The sequence below is a fragment of the Spea bombifrons genome, chromosome 4 (assembly GCF_027358695.1).
Source record: "Spea bombifrons isolate aSpeBom1 chromosome 4, aSpeBom1.2.pri, whole genome shotgun sequence".
Lineage (NCBI taxonomy): Eukaryota > Metazoa > Chordata > Amphibia > Anura > Pelobatidae > Spea > Spea bombifrons.
This window is the reverse complement of record NC_071090.1, coordinates 95,594,823-95,610,282: the sequence shown is the minus strand read 5'-3', so window position 1 is coordinate 95,610,282 and position 15,460 is coordinate 95,594,823. Positions and strand designations below refer to the sequence as shown.

The 15,460-nt window shown below is 40.2% G+C and overlaps 1 protein-coding gene across 1 annotated transcript in view; it reads left to right on the top strand.

Moving 5' to 3' along the window:
* LOC128492125 (tetraspanin-15-like) overlaps window positions 1–15,460 on the top strand; it is a 52,409-nt gene that overhangs the window by 24,601 nt on the left and 12,348 nt on the right. The window contains exons 3-5 of the mRNA XM_053464583.1: window positions 2,120–2,194; window positions 7,103–7,198; window positions 8,462–8,578. Of these exons, the coding sequence (XP_053320558.1) occupies window positions 2,120–2,194; window positions 7,103–7,198; window positions 8,462–8,578 (288 nt within the window). The remainder of the gene's footprint in view (window positions 1–2,119; window positions 2,195–7,102; window positions 7,199–8,461; window positions 8,579–15,460) is intronic.

Genomic DNA, 15,460 nt, shown 5'->3' with positions numbered 1-15,460 from the left:
TCTGACATGTTGTCTTTTTACAGGCCAGTGGATTGATTGCATTTTAATTATGATACTTGTCATCTTGCGGTGCAAAGCAGCGCCACTCTAATAGACGAGAGTCCTCTATTCCCTACACTTACACAGGGATAGCTATAGAATGGGCAGAGGTCAATGCAAGACAATGAATCAGATACTCGTATAACATGACAGCATTTTGCAAACTAACAGAAGGTACAAGATGAATTAATTTCAGTGAATAAAATGTGCCATTCCATTTTTAGAAGCCATAATTGGAATATTTTGTACGTGATTAAAATGTAAATGCCATAGGTTATTTAATTTTATTGTTTTAAATCAGTAGAATAAAACCAGTATTATATCCCAGACTGATGCAGCCTCCTTCTTCACTATAGAAGTTGATGGCAGATGAGACTCAGTTGGCCTACCTAGTCTACCCGTTCTTCCTGCTGTAAAAACCTCAAGCCTTTTTTTTGTTGGTCCTTAGTCTTGGCTGATGATTGCCTCATGCCTACCCTGTAAATATTTACCACCTTCATGATGTACCTAGTCATTATAAAACGTGTCGCCTAAAATCTTCTAGTGACGGCATTGTACATCATGAAGACATTCACCTCCAATCTTCATTTAACGTGTAGCGTTCCATGGTTCCCTAGTGCAGGTGACTACTGTCAGGCAGTGAAATTGTCTGATCCCTGCTAACATGCAGGGATCATGTATTGTCCATTTTGGGTGGCAGCTGGTAATGCCTTTTACAGCTCAAACCCTATCAATACATTCCACTAAAGGGGGCCATGCTCCCAATTAAGGCTGCTTTTCAACTATCTCCAAAACAGTTTGATTGACAAGCAAATATGCCATACTGTAGTATACAGTTTATATTAAGTTTTAATACACAAACTTGCTAGAAAAATTAGATGTTATAGATCCCCTTTAAACTGCACCATGTGTTTATAATGCCTATTTTAGCATACACATTTTTATTCTAGGTTACATTTACTGCTTTCAGCACAGTGTTCTTGCCCATAACTGTAAGTATTAAAAGGCATTGTTATTTAATACTGAACACTCAGATAGAATGCACTGGCCTGTACACCATCCAACAGATCCTCTATCTCTATAAACAGATCAATTAGTTGTTCCATCAAATAAAACTTCTGTGGTGCGTACAACACAGATCAATGGGGACACGGAGTCTGCGCGGTCCTGTAATACAATTACGTTGGTTCTCTGCTATATTCCTAATCAAATTTCTTAAACTATTTTGTGAGCGGGGTACAATTAAGTAATCATAAAATACATACAATGCAAGTATGAAGAACATACTTCTAAAAGAAGCTGACTAGCTGCCTTTTATAACTTTGGATTTGCTGACCTAATAAAAAACAAAAAGTTTCACAATAACTATGTTGCAGCTACCTTGATTTTTAATATGATATCTGTAGTCTGCTTTAAAGGCAGAAGGAGAATGAGTGAGATGGCAAAACACATCTCATTGTACTTTCTGCAGGGAGAAAGTCATTGGGTTGGCCCTTCATAATGCATAGTTCAGTTTTATCCCAATTCACTGTTTATTGAACAAACCTTGCTGCATTTACAGCGGCTTAGGTGCCGTTTTATACTGTTAATTGGTAAATGAAGGCGAGCTGGTATGCCAACAATCTACAATACATATATACAAGGGGTATGACAAGAAGAGAATTGACAGACTAAGACAAACCGATACATTAGGTAGAGAGAGCCCGGCTCGCAAGCTTACAATCTTGAGATCTGGGTGAAGAATGTAGGAGAACAGTTATATCAAGCTTCCTCCTCTTCCTTGATTAGCTCCTCGTCTCTACGATCAGTCAGCTGATTTACCCACCTCTATTCATTTTCTCGATATATATCTATTTATGTGTATATGTCTTAAATTTGACCTCCATGGCTGAACATGTATCAACGCAATGGGTTTCTCGTTTGTTTCCGAGTGCTATAATTGCTTCTGCGCATGTAAATGGGGTGGTTTTTTCTTTCAGTGCCGTGTTGGAGAATCCTCTGCTTTACTGTATAATTAACTTACCACTGATTAATGTTGACCCTCTCACTGCTCTGACTGCATACCTCTGTTTAATTTCAGTTCTTCTGGGTTCTTGTTGTCATCTTCGGCATCGAGGTACTGCTAATTATTATCGAGCTGGTGTTTGAAGATCAGGTAATCATCCTATAACTTGAAATCTGCCATTAGGTGACAAACTATAATCCTTATAGTTGTTTTGGGTTTAAGATGCCACGTTTTTATAGTAACAGGATAGCATTCATTTTCTATAAGCTGTTTTTATGCTATTTTTTTTAATTCTTCCTTCAATGCATAAAGAAAAGTCTTAATCAGAACACTTTAAATGGGACAGGGTTGGATGCCCAGTCTCTTAGTGACATCACACACTCGATGTCACAGGTCCAATGTCACTTGTCAAAGCAATGCAAAATAACAAAGTTGTTGCGTATACATTTCACATCTTGGCAAACAATAAAAAAAAAATAATACAAACCATTGTGTGGAAATCTATTCATAAACAGGACTATGCATAGGACGCGTGGTCATGCATTTAGACTGGAAGAAAGGAGATTTAGACTAAAGCAGAGGAAAGGGTTTTTTACAGTAAGGACAATAAGGATGTGAAATTCTCTGCCTGCAGAGGTAGTTTTATCGGAGTCTGTACAGACGTTTAAACAGCAACTGGATGGATACCTGGAAAAACATAATATTCAGGGATATAATCTTTAAATTATGGGGAAACAGCTTCTTGATCCAAGGAGAGATCATTTTGGGGTCAAGAAGGATTTTTTCCCCCTAGTTTGTGCAAAATTGGAAAGAGCCACAACTGGGGGGTTTTTTGCCTTCTTTTGGATCAACAGCAACAAATTAACAGATATGGGAAAGGCTGAACTTGATGGACGCATGTCTTTTTTTAGCCTATGTAACAATGTAAAATGTACCTTTTGGCTGTTTCGCTGTTAAAGTGGATGCATCACTTATGCAAATGCTATCCTCATTCTAAAGGGCATGTATAGACACCCACTTGTGTATTAATTGATTTACAGATATTTGCACTAAAAGCCTAGAATCGTATCACTTCAGCAGAACCAATTTCAGTGGCATTCTGGATATACACGCATAACTGATATCTTCTGTGTCCTGATCCGACCCCTCATTAAGTGAAAGAAGCAATAAAATCAGTTTAAACAGTGTTCAGTTTAGCAAAAGAAGTGGAACAATGCCTTTAATCTATAGGTATCAGTTTTTATACAGGAACCCCACACAGCTTCATAAGACTAATTGTTAATTTCCTTTTACTTTTCTTTACTCACAGCAGTATTGTTAGCCACGTCCGCCTGATGGTTAACTACTGGAGCTTTTATATATCATTTTATTTAAATAAAACATGAATTAGGACACTCAGCAGCTTGACTTGTATTGTCACACATATCTGTTCCTAACATATACAGTGGATATATTTATAAATCCCTTTTATGTGAGCTTTCTTTGATGCTTCTTACTGGCAATGAAGGATTTAAAGTCTGTAACTGTTGTATCGGGTGCTGTGCTATTTTTGCATAAAGACCTGAGGGGTTAATTGCTATTTTGTTAAGAGTGTGTGAATCATAAAGTTGTCATTTCCAGCATCCTTCAGATTTGCCGTTAAACATTAAGAAATGTGCCTGGAGATCCTCGCAGTGCCGCTTCAGAAGAGACAATTTCCTTTTGCGCCGCTTATTAACAGCGCATGAAAGAGCCCGGCGTCAAACCCACGTCGGCTCGAAAGTTTCAGTCAGAATGAGAGAAAGGATTGGTAACAAAGTGGCACCAAAAGATAAAAATGTAATAACAAATATGGAAGCCTGAGGGAGTACTAAAGAAGCCGCTCTCACGAGAAACTATAGGGGATGGAATGTGGTGGATGAAGTAACTCCTCTCACTGACTAGGGCAATGAACGTTGAGGTTGTGGATCCAGTTATAAAGTAGGGGTTGAAGGAAGAACTTGCAAGGTCAAGGCTGAGGTGAGGTATTATAAGACGAGACAGGAGTTAAAGGGACACTCGGGGATATGCCCAGTGTGGTTGGTGCAAAAGCTAGAGTGCAACCTTGGTACAAGTTTATAGAGAGATTTTATAGGGTTACTTACAGGAGGTCTAGTTGTTGGTGGTTAGGTAGTCAGGTTGGCAACGAAGTGGCGTTTTAAATGAGCAGTTGAGGTGATCTAGGGCAACTATTATAGGCAAATATTACAAAGGGAGGTTATGGTAGCGGGTACAGATAGACATTTTAACAGCCTTTAATAAATTATACACGCAACTACTGAGCTGAACAAAGGGTTTATTGGAAACATTTAAGGGAATGCCTCTATGGTAGCGAAAAACATATCATGAACAGTGACGATTACTACTTTTACAGAGGATTTCTTAATATATTGAGAAACGTTCTTGGTAGAGTTTGGTCAAAGGATTCTTTATTAATCCTTCCGGCACCATGGAGTAGGTTAACTCAGGTACTCGGCATCATAGTATACTCAGCCTTTACGCACTTAAAAAAAGGCCGCTTTAATTATTATGACAGGACAAGGGGCTCTATTCACCGAAGGAAGAATAGTCAGAAGACTTTGTCTTCCCTATTCATTATAAAGGGCCAATACTGACAGGTTCTTCCAGCTAGAAGGGCTGAGCACCTCCTGTGAATCACCCTTTTACTTTTTATTGGGCCTGCTTGCCATTGTATTTCTGTAGATATAACATTTTCTGTCACTGAGTATTAATATACCACCCTTCCGTGTATAGTTATTCTGTATGTTGTGGAAAATGTTAAAAAAAAAAAAAAAACAATAAAATCCTATTTTGTGTGTGCCTGTCGATACAATAACAAGAGGTAGAGTGAAATATTAAAATCTAGATAAAGCCAGGAGCTGGGACAAATGCCACTCACCCTGAGGCTTGCGATTACATCTAGAATCAGACACTAAAAATCCCGCATATGTTTTTCGCAATTTATACAGCACAGAATCTGGCTATTTTTAAATTAACTCTCTCAGGAGAAGTAAACCAGCTGTACTGGGTATTTAATAAAAAATACTGGTGGATAACCTAGCAACTCATCCTAAAATTGACTTTCTGGGTTTTTTTATATAGTTAATAATAACCATTTCCTGTAACCAGGCTGTAACGATTCACTTAAGCCGATTGTAAATAAAAATAGTCAAATTGACTATAAAAATGATTGCCATACAAATCACACAGCAAACTATTATGATTAAGTATACTGTTAAAATGTTTTTTTGGAAGTACTGTATTCAAAGGATTTTTAATAAAGTAATAATGGGTTCGATATTTGGCATCCGTGAAGTTGTCTGTTAGGGAATTTATAGTCCAGGCTTTTTGTGGAGAGCGACCATGTATTAAAACCCCATGGAATTGGGCACAGATTTAGTAAGCTCTGCTTTGTTAACTAAACATTTTACATTATTGATCTTGCAGAAACACCCAGCTCATTTCTTATTCACAGATTAATACAGCAGCCATGTTGTGCTCCGTCTCTCTCTTTCTCCCTTGACGAAACAAAAAGCTTGGCAAACTCCTGTTGTTTTTTTAGTTAGGAGATCGGTTTGAAAAGTTTTAAGGAGAATCAGTGATATATTCTGAATAACAGTCTTGTGCAAATGGACCAAAGGATTCGAAATTTCATTTTTTCATTTTTGGTCCATTCACTTTTGAACAACTAATTTACTTTCCACGATGGCATCATGTTAGCCAATAGAAAGTTTTAAAATGGGTTTGTGTTATTGTTGGAAAAAGTTTGGGTTACGTGTTTTGATATATAGTTTCCATTTTTGTGATAATTTATATTTGATCAATGCTGTTTCCATTTTTTGCTAAAGGAAATTCAGTTTTCCTATTAATTTCCTAATAGTATTCAGCCAGTTTCTAAAGTAAATTAGAGTAAGGTTTGTCAGAGATCCATACCACCAGCAACATAATAAATTAATAACTTACTCCAAGACATGCTTATATATAGGAAAGGGCCATCTTTTTAACCATACAGCACATCATTTTATTTATGGTTTATGGTGTCTTTAAACTGAAAAAAAATACAATTACCAAATTTAACAAATTGTGATTGGATTTGTAAAATGATTACATTGCCGTGAATTAACGCATAGCTGTATAATTATTCATTTAAGTGGGTTGGCAAATGCAGACACAATCCTCATTTACCTGCATATTTAAATGTCATGAATGTTACGTCTGCTGTTTTATTATGGTTTTTTTTTATTATTATTTTTACACACCTCCCAACACTTCCATTGGCCAAACGGTGGTCCATTTGCATCAGAGATTATGGTTTTACATGTTAAATGCACATTGGAGTCTATTTTTTTACTGCATACAAATCCAAATGTATTTATTAGACTTAGAATAATACATCTGTCCCATTTATCTCATTTAGGCTTCCTCTTTTAAAATTATTTTATAATTTGCCCTTCAAGAATATATTATTCTGTATGCAGAATTTTTTTTTTTTAATGTAACAGCCTCTGTTGTTTTACATCATTTAATAGAAGAGCTAATATGTTAGTACCCGATATCTGGATGATATTTTGAAGTACAAACATTCATTGATGTATTTATTTTGAACATATATTTTGAACATATAATTCATAATAAGTCTGTAGAATTCTATAATATTGTAAACCAGCTAAATAAATCCATGATAGATGAAAATGTAACGTAGAAACAGCAGATAAGAGCCATTCGGCCATCTAGTCTGCCCATTTTTCCTGAAGTAAGACAAAGTTCTCAATCAGTCCTTGATCTTATCTTAGATTCAGGATAGTTTTATGCCTATCTCATTAATGTTTACCTTACTTGTGATGGGAGGCCATTCCATTTATCTCAGTACAGTAAAACTTCCTTTCATTTCATCTAAACCTCTGACCCTCTAGTTTTATATAATATGACCTCTTCTTCTAACATTGCTATAGATTAGATCGGTGGTTCTAAACTAAAGTATTTGGTTGCAAATAGTTTTGTTCATTAAATACGCTAAAATAACTGTTTTCATTTTTGCAGATGAAAAAGTTTGCACATGCAAATATCCTGGTAGGAATCAGGCAGTATTATGATGATTTGGACTTCAAGAATATACTAGATTTTGTGCAAGAAAAGGTTGGTACATATGCACTCTGATTGTCTCCTTTTTGTGCTTTCCCATGTTCGTATAGTTCAGCCTGGCTACTTTAGCAGTATGTTGGAGAATGCAAGCAGTCCTGAAGCCATGTTTTGCCTTCTTGTTTCTCCCTCTTTCCCTAAATTCTCTTTTCTTCTCTCTCTCTCTATTTCAGAGTAGGGGGCTGCAGATCACGCTGTATGCGGGAAATAGTAGGGCTGCTCGATGATGGTGTTTGTGCAAAAATACATATTATTGTCACATGTTTTGTGTATGGGAGGGGTCGCATTCTAGTGTTGTGTGCAGAGAGGTTTCTGACATTTCAGATTGGAGAAAGTTTGGAGTTTTTTTAGTTTTTTTAGTTTCAAAACAAAACATTTTCATTGAGGAAGGAACATTAACTTACATCTCAATGCTTAGTTTTTGCTTCCTTCTTTAGGGGTTCCTCCTCGCTTTCAGATATTTGTAAAAGTACATGAATTAGAAAAAACTTGTTAAAATTGAATTCTGTACAAATCTGAAAGTACAGCTCTACCAGGTAGTGTTGTGGGGATAGCAGGGTGGTGTTGCGTGTCACCGGAGAGCTATAAAGAAAGAGGAAAGTGAGGGAGATAGAAACAGGGTAAGAGAGAGAGAGATCTGTATGTGTGTATATATATATACTGTAAATGTGTGTGAATATGTGTAGAAACACAGAATAATTAAGGCTTAATCTGCCTCAAACTGATAATTTTTTTTGTAAAGCAAAATTAATTATGCTTAATTATGCTTTTAGTGTTGCCAAAAAGTGTTAAACAACAATTTATTGTCTCATACAGTCCCATGAATACAGACGGCATATACAATTTACTCTGTAAATACTCAAGATGCTGACTCCCAAAATAAGTCTTTATCGGTCTATCGTGTGTTTTGCGGTGGGGGGGGTTAAGAGGCAAATGTACAGGGGGTATTAAAGTGCACATGCTGGCTGGTGTGTCGCTTTAAAGTCAAGTGATTATTCCAGTGTAATGCTGGAAATGTATTCAAAGAAATAATCCCTAAAATTGGTTGGGCTGCTGATCTTACCAAGTGTCAGCACTGAATCTCATACATATAAACTGTGTTAAGGCCAGTTGCAGATAACGTTCAGATGGTCTCTTATATTATCCACTCTTAAGTGATATAGATATGTGTGTGTGTATAATGGTGCACTTTTAGAAGCACTTGCTGGCATACTGAATCCAACTGGCCTTATGACACAGTGTACCATTTTCTTCGTGCAGTTCTCATGTTGCGGAGGTGATGAGTTCAGCGACTGGAGGGTGAATCAGTACCATTCCTGCAACGGCACGGGACCCCTCTCCTGCGGAGTGCCGTATACATGCTGTATAACTGGAACAGTAAGGATAAAATGCATATTTAAATGTTTTATAGCAAGCTCATTTGGGCAACAGAGATCCAGCATAAGCGTTCTGATACATGATAAGCTGCAGGTAGACTATTTAACGCACTCCTTAGGCTAGAGTCTTTAGTCAAAGTTGATACCTTTTATTTGCCCAGCATAGAAAATGATGTCCGTACCAAATGTCCGAAAAGATCAAATGCCTATGCACCAAGTTTGTGATTAGTAACCGCAACGTATTCACACAAAGCATTCATGTATTTTGGCGATTATGGCCATGAAACAAAAAAGGGAGGTTAAACCAATGGTGTGCAGATGTTAGAGAGATTGGTTACTTAACTACTTAAACAAACATACATCAGATGGTGAGCGGTGGTTATATTTCATACACAAAGATTTGCCATTTTTCAATATCAGTCTAAGTAAGAATGAGCATACTCCTTTAGCATAGCGATGGCTGCTGCCTACCCTTTAGCAGGCAGTTCCACTGGGAGTACTGTGTATGTGCAAGCAACTCACAGAGGTTTTTCTTTAGTGACAGTGTTTAGGATTTCATACCTCCCAACTGTACTGATATTCATGGGATAGTTTTGACTGATTTTTGACCAAGTCCTGTTTGGTTGGGCAGTAGGGAGCATGGGATAGTTGGAAGTATCCTATCCACTTATTGGGCTGGTCATGTCCCACGAGGGCTCATGCCACACTCTCCAACACAGCTGTCTGATTTGGAGTATGGGATTGACCTCCAATAATAGAATCCAGGCCATTAATCTGCAACAATTGCTGAGACTTTGCATCGCTCATCTACAGCACACTGGTACTCCAGAGTGGAAGGGGTTATGTGTTTCTGAAACTCAAGCCTCTAGAAGAGTCCTAAGAGAGTCCTTTGAGACTTGTTTTCATGTTTTAATAATCAGTAACTATATTATCAAATTATGAAAATGGCAAACGAAAAACAGGGAGAAAGAAGCCCATATTAGGACCCCATGAAAAGAGTCTATTGGAGATTCACGTCTGAAAAACAGATACAAGGAAATCTCATTTCAATAATCCCTGGAGTGTGACCGGGAAAAAAAATATTTTATTTACATTACTGTATTTAATAAATCAGCTTTCTCAAGAAACAACACTAGGCAGAAAATAAGGAAGAAACATGATGTGGGGACCCTTCAAACAGTGTGTTTTTATCATGATGTTGGAATGATTTTTTTTAAGATGTATTAAAACAACTATAATTGCTAACGAAGTACAATTTTTTTAGTATATGTGCCAGTAAAGAATCATCTCTTATTATTTTACAGATATAATGTTAAAATATAGCAACTTGTTAATACTTAGAAAGTGACATCATTGGAGGGCATTTCTTTAGTTGATCCTGCATTTATATTTGGAGTATTAATCCAAAAATGAGGACCACTTTACATGGAATATGGATTCAGTATATGTAGCATTAAATTGTTTTGACAGAGAATTGAAAGGGATTATGTTTATTAAACGGAATACTGTAGAAGCACACACTGCTGTGGAAACACATTTATATGATAATAATACTAGCTGCCCCTGTGGGTATGATAAAGCCAGGGACCGGCCAGTACTCAGTGGTGTGGTCTACAGCTGCCAGCCTACATATTATCCATGACTATCATAGAAACCTAAATTATACTGTATGACATTATTAATCAACCTTTAATGTGCTGGAGTTTTGAATATAATGTTCTCTTCTGGTATTGAGAAGAATGAGCATCTTTCCGCCCCAGTCTTGCTTTCTACCCTCCATATAATAGTGCTGTTATGGCCTAGGTAGTTAATTCACAGGGAGCCCAAAGGTCAGTACGAGAATGTTAGATGATATTCAGATATCATTCCTTTGCTAATTGTTTCCGGTCATTTCTATGTATCATTGGAAAAAGGTTATAAAGTCACCAATTATTTGTAAAGAAAGTTTGATTTCTGAAATTCGTCTCCGCTTTCCTTTGGGACGGAGGAATAAAGTAAGGAACAGCAGATATTTTATAGCTATAAAGAGCTTTTACAATTCTGCTGACTATGGAACTTTTTTTAAGTGTAGTTAAACATTTTTTGGTGCCCAGGTAGTAGTTATGTCCTATATCACACATTATTTTGTACAATTAAAATTTTGTAACTTTTGATCTCCTTTGTAAAGTAAGAGCAAATTCTTTTCGCCAAGCTCCAGATTCTCAATAAAACATAAAAATGCATAAAATGAGAACTGGAAAGTTATAAACTTGAAAGTTCGGTAATTTAAAGTGGACCTCGAGTGGACTCATCAGTTTATCTTCCCTTGGACCTTTAGCCCTGCATTTTTTTGTTACATTTATATAAATCTGCTAAATTACCTCTTCACCATTCCTGCAAGTTGAGACAAGTCACTTGTTGGTACTGATGGGGACTGAACTGGTGGTAATTAATGGAACATGGTGAGAATGGTGAGTTCACACAGTACTTCAACTCTTGGCATTTTTTGTAGTTTGGGCATATGTTTTTAATAGAGACCAGTGTCTCTACTAACGTATAAATCCACCTGGTTTACAAACCTTCCAGTATATCTAAAAGTACTTTTAAATCCCATACCCCCATATTCCCATAATTTATTGTGCTAATCATTCTATTATTTATATTCATATACGTATGACTTTCATGTATGTATATATATATATATATATATGTATAACATAATGCACCCTCGTCAAATATATTATAATTCCATATAATGTGTCACTTTATTTTAGGTAAATAACGTTTTTATTGACACATATGGGGTACAACACAAGGCAGTACAATAAAGATCACTCGGACAATGAGATACATATAAATGTCAAAACTGAGAAGGAGCCACTTAAACATGCGTCGGACAATGCAGAGTAAATCACGTTAAAACCCACGCTGGGGCTGCTAAAGAGGTCTAACAAATTGACAATCGTGGGGCGGCTTATGTAACAATCAAAGAGAGAAAATAAAACAGTGGATGACAGGTGAGTATAAATGTCTCCAGTATCACAGAGCACAACCTATGGTGCATGGTCAAGTAATCTCACATCGTAATTCAAAACATGCATAAACAAGAGGGGGACAAAAATGGGAAGACAAATGAATACAATCAAATCAGACAGGACAGAACAATGGAGACACACGAGGGATTACGGTGGTTCAGGCCACCGAAACACATCGTCCCTAGTGGCATCCGACACCCGCCCGGGCCACACAAAAAAAAAAAAAAAAAAAAAAAAGGGGGGGGTGGAGAGATGGAATAATAGAGATGGAAGGGGAAAGAGAGTGGGGGACAAGGATATGAAGAGGGTAGAGACCAGAGAGTAAGGAAGGGAACCGCCAAACCGCATCACCTCAAGAGCGCAGCTAGAACCGGGGATGACAGGAATGAAAGCCAACTTGCCCAGACCTTAGTAAATGCTTCCATCCTGTCAGAGGACAGGTGGACTAATTCCTCCATCTCTCTAATCTCCTCAACCTGAGTAACCCATTGACGAAGGGACGGGGCTTCAGTGCGTTTCCAGTAGCGGGGGATCAGGGAACGGGCAGCATTAAGAAGGTGTCTAGAAACAGAACGTTTCATGGAAGTCAGAGATTCACCCGTGAGGGAAATGAGGCAAAGACCAGGGGAATATGGCACCTCATGACCCGACACCTCCCCCACACCACGCAGCACGCCCTTCCAAAAGGGTCTGATCCTCTCGCAATCCCACCAAATATGCAAAAATGTACCAATCTCCTCCCCACACCTCCAGCATGACGGATCACTCCCCGGGCTAATCTTAGCAATGTAGACTGGAGTCCTGTACCACATAGTGAGAATCTTATATGCCGTCTCCTGGTATTTTGAGGCTACAGAACCTTTGTGAGTTAAAACACAAACCTTCTCCCACTGGCTGTCAGTGAGGACTTCCCCTAGGGCTTCCTCCCAAGCACCCATAAATGAGGGGGGGGCAGCAGGGGTACCCACGTTCAAAAGCTGGTATGTGATCGAGACCCCACCCCGAGGTATCTTATCCAATTGAAGGATCCGCTCAAAAGCTGTGAGGTCCCTTGTGAGGTTATGTTTACCAGGAAGTGTGTGGATGTAGTGCGTGATTTGTGAAAAGCGATATCTTTGGAGTATACCAGGGCCAGGAGGCGGGAAAACCCTCTCAGCAGACCGGGGAGCACCACTGTCCCAGAAGTCAGAAATGCAGGCCTTAGGGTTCAAGCCCATCGAGGAAAGATACCCGTCCTCCATCCCCGGAGCAAAATCTAAGTTGCCTGCGACCGGCGTCAATGGAGAGGGGAAAGAGGAAAGGACCCCCCCAACCCAACGGGATTTCCAGACAGTTAGAGTGGCACGAACAAACGGATTAGTACAGAGTGGGGTCAACAGGGCTCCCGGGCGAAGCCACATGCAGGAGGAGAGGGAGAAGTGTGCGGTAGCTTGCTCCAGAGTGATCCATAATTTCGATGGCGGTTGGAATTTCCACTCGAGAAGGCGCTGTAAGTGGGAGGCACGGTAATAAGCGAGAAAATCGGGCAATGCCAGGCCACCCATGTCTTTGGAGCGGGTAAGAACGGCGTATCGCAACCTAGGACTGCGGCCCCTCCAAACGTAACGGAGCGTAAGGGAACGGAGTTCCCCAAAGAAAGACCTTGGAATGGAAATGGGAAGGGTTTGAAAAAGGTACAGAACCCTTGGGAGTATGTTCATTTTGATGACATTGGTTCTGCCATGCTACGACACATGGGATAGTGACCAGCGTTGTAGATCCCTCTTTAGCTGCGCCAGTAATCTGGGAAAGTTCTCATCATATATCGTCGTGAGGTCCCTTGGCACCCAAACCCCCAAGTACTTAATGCTGCGCAGACACCATCGGTAGGGAAACGAACTCTGGAGTGTCCGCTTTACATCGGGGGGCAGAGAAATATCCAGGACCTCGGATTTATCCATGTTTATTCTAAAATTGGAGAGGGAGCCATAGGCTCGCAACTCTTCATGAATGACCGGTAGAGATATGAGAGGCTGCGACACAGCGAATAAAAGATCGTCCGCATATGCGGAGACTTTCAGCGAATGACCCGTACAGTGGAGGCCATGGATGTCAGGATTATCTCGGACGGCCTGGAGAAGGGGTTCAAGGGTGAGGGCAAACAGTAGGGGGGATAGGGGGCAACCTTGGCGCGTTCCATTACGAATCTGGAATGGCTCCGTAAGCGCGCCATTCACACGTATGCGAGCAGAGGGCAGCGAGTACAAAGCTGAAACCCAATGCATCCAAGAGTAGCCGAAGCCCATAGTACGGAGGGCCTGGAACATAAAATCCCAAGCCACCCTATCAAATGCCTTCTCCGCATCCGTGGACAGGAGAAGGACCTGCTGTGCAGTCTGCTGTGCGACATGAATGGTGTTAAGCGCCCTATATGTGCTATCACGACCCTCCCTACCGGCAAGAAAGCCAGACTGGTCAGGGTGAACCAAGACTCCCATTACACGCTGAAGCCTGGTCGCCAGGATTTTTGCGAATATTTTTAGGTCCGAATTCAGGAGCGAAATAGGCCTATAGCTTTGGCACAGCTGAGGATCTTTCCCGTCTTTAGGCAGTACAGTTATGGTAGCCATAAGGGAGTGAGGGTGTAGCTGCTCGCCAGTCCGCAGTGCGTTGAGCAGGGTCAGAAAGGGATCCTTCAAGTGTTCCCAAAAGGCCCTGTAGTATCTAAGGGGAAACCCATCGGGACCTGGCGCTTTACCAGCGGCCATGGATTTCATGGCGGCCGAGAGTTCCACCTCAGTAATTTCCCCCTCTAACGCCTCCGCCTGATCACTCGTCAACTTACGACAAACATGAGATTGTAAATATTCCCTAATGAGAGAACTCCGGTGCTCCCCGGCGTAATCGCCCTGAAGGCCATATAGCGATCGGTAATAGTGCAGAAAGGAATTAGAAATGTCGGAGGGGGAGCAAGAGGTCCAGCCGTGTTGTGTTTTAATTTTGCAAATGTACATTGAATGCTGTTTTGCCCGCAGTGCTTTAGCCAATAAACGCCCGCTTTTGTTACCGTGTTCATAGTAAAGTGCTTTGGTGTGCAGAAAGGAGCGTTGAATTTTGTAGTTAAGAAGGGTGCTTAACCGACGCCTAAGTTCCGTCAGTTCTAGATAAGTGCGCTCGTCGCAAGTATGTTTATGGAGTTGTTCCATGGATGCTATCTGATTAGAAAGTAGTATAATTTCCTGAGACCTTAAGCGTTTCAGATGAGTGGCCCTACTAATGAAGATTCCCCGAATAGTGCATTTATGGGCTTCCCAAGTGGAGGAGGGACCCACCCCAGAATCTGCATTTTCCCGAAAGAAATGTGCCAGCTGATCATTGACAGCCTGTACCGTTTCATCGTCGGACAGTAACGTCTCATTGAGGCGCCAAGATGTAGTGCAAGGTTGAAACAACTGAGCTCGGAGTTGCAAAGTGACCGGAGAGTGATCCGACAACCCTGCCATCCCTATGGTGCAAGCCGACAGTAAGTTGAGATGATAATACTCCATTAGGAGGAGATCAATTCTGGAGTATGATCTATGAGGAGGGGAATAGCATGTGTAGTCCCTGTCAGCTGGGTGAGAAGCTCTCCAGCAATCAACTAATCTGTGTTTGTGCAGGATAGCGTTGAGTCGTTTGATCTGAGAGGGCGGGACGCGAGAGGAACCAGAAGAGGTGTCTACCCTGGGATCCGGTGGCATGTTAAGGTCCCCCCCTAAAACCAGGACACCTTGTTTAAATTCCATGAGAGAGCGGAGAATACGGGAAAGAGAAGCACATTGTCCCGAATTGGGGAGGTAGATGGAGGCGAACGTAAAGGTCTGGTCATTTATGGTACCCTTGACGAAAGT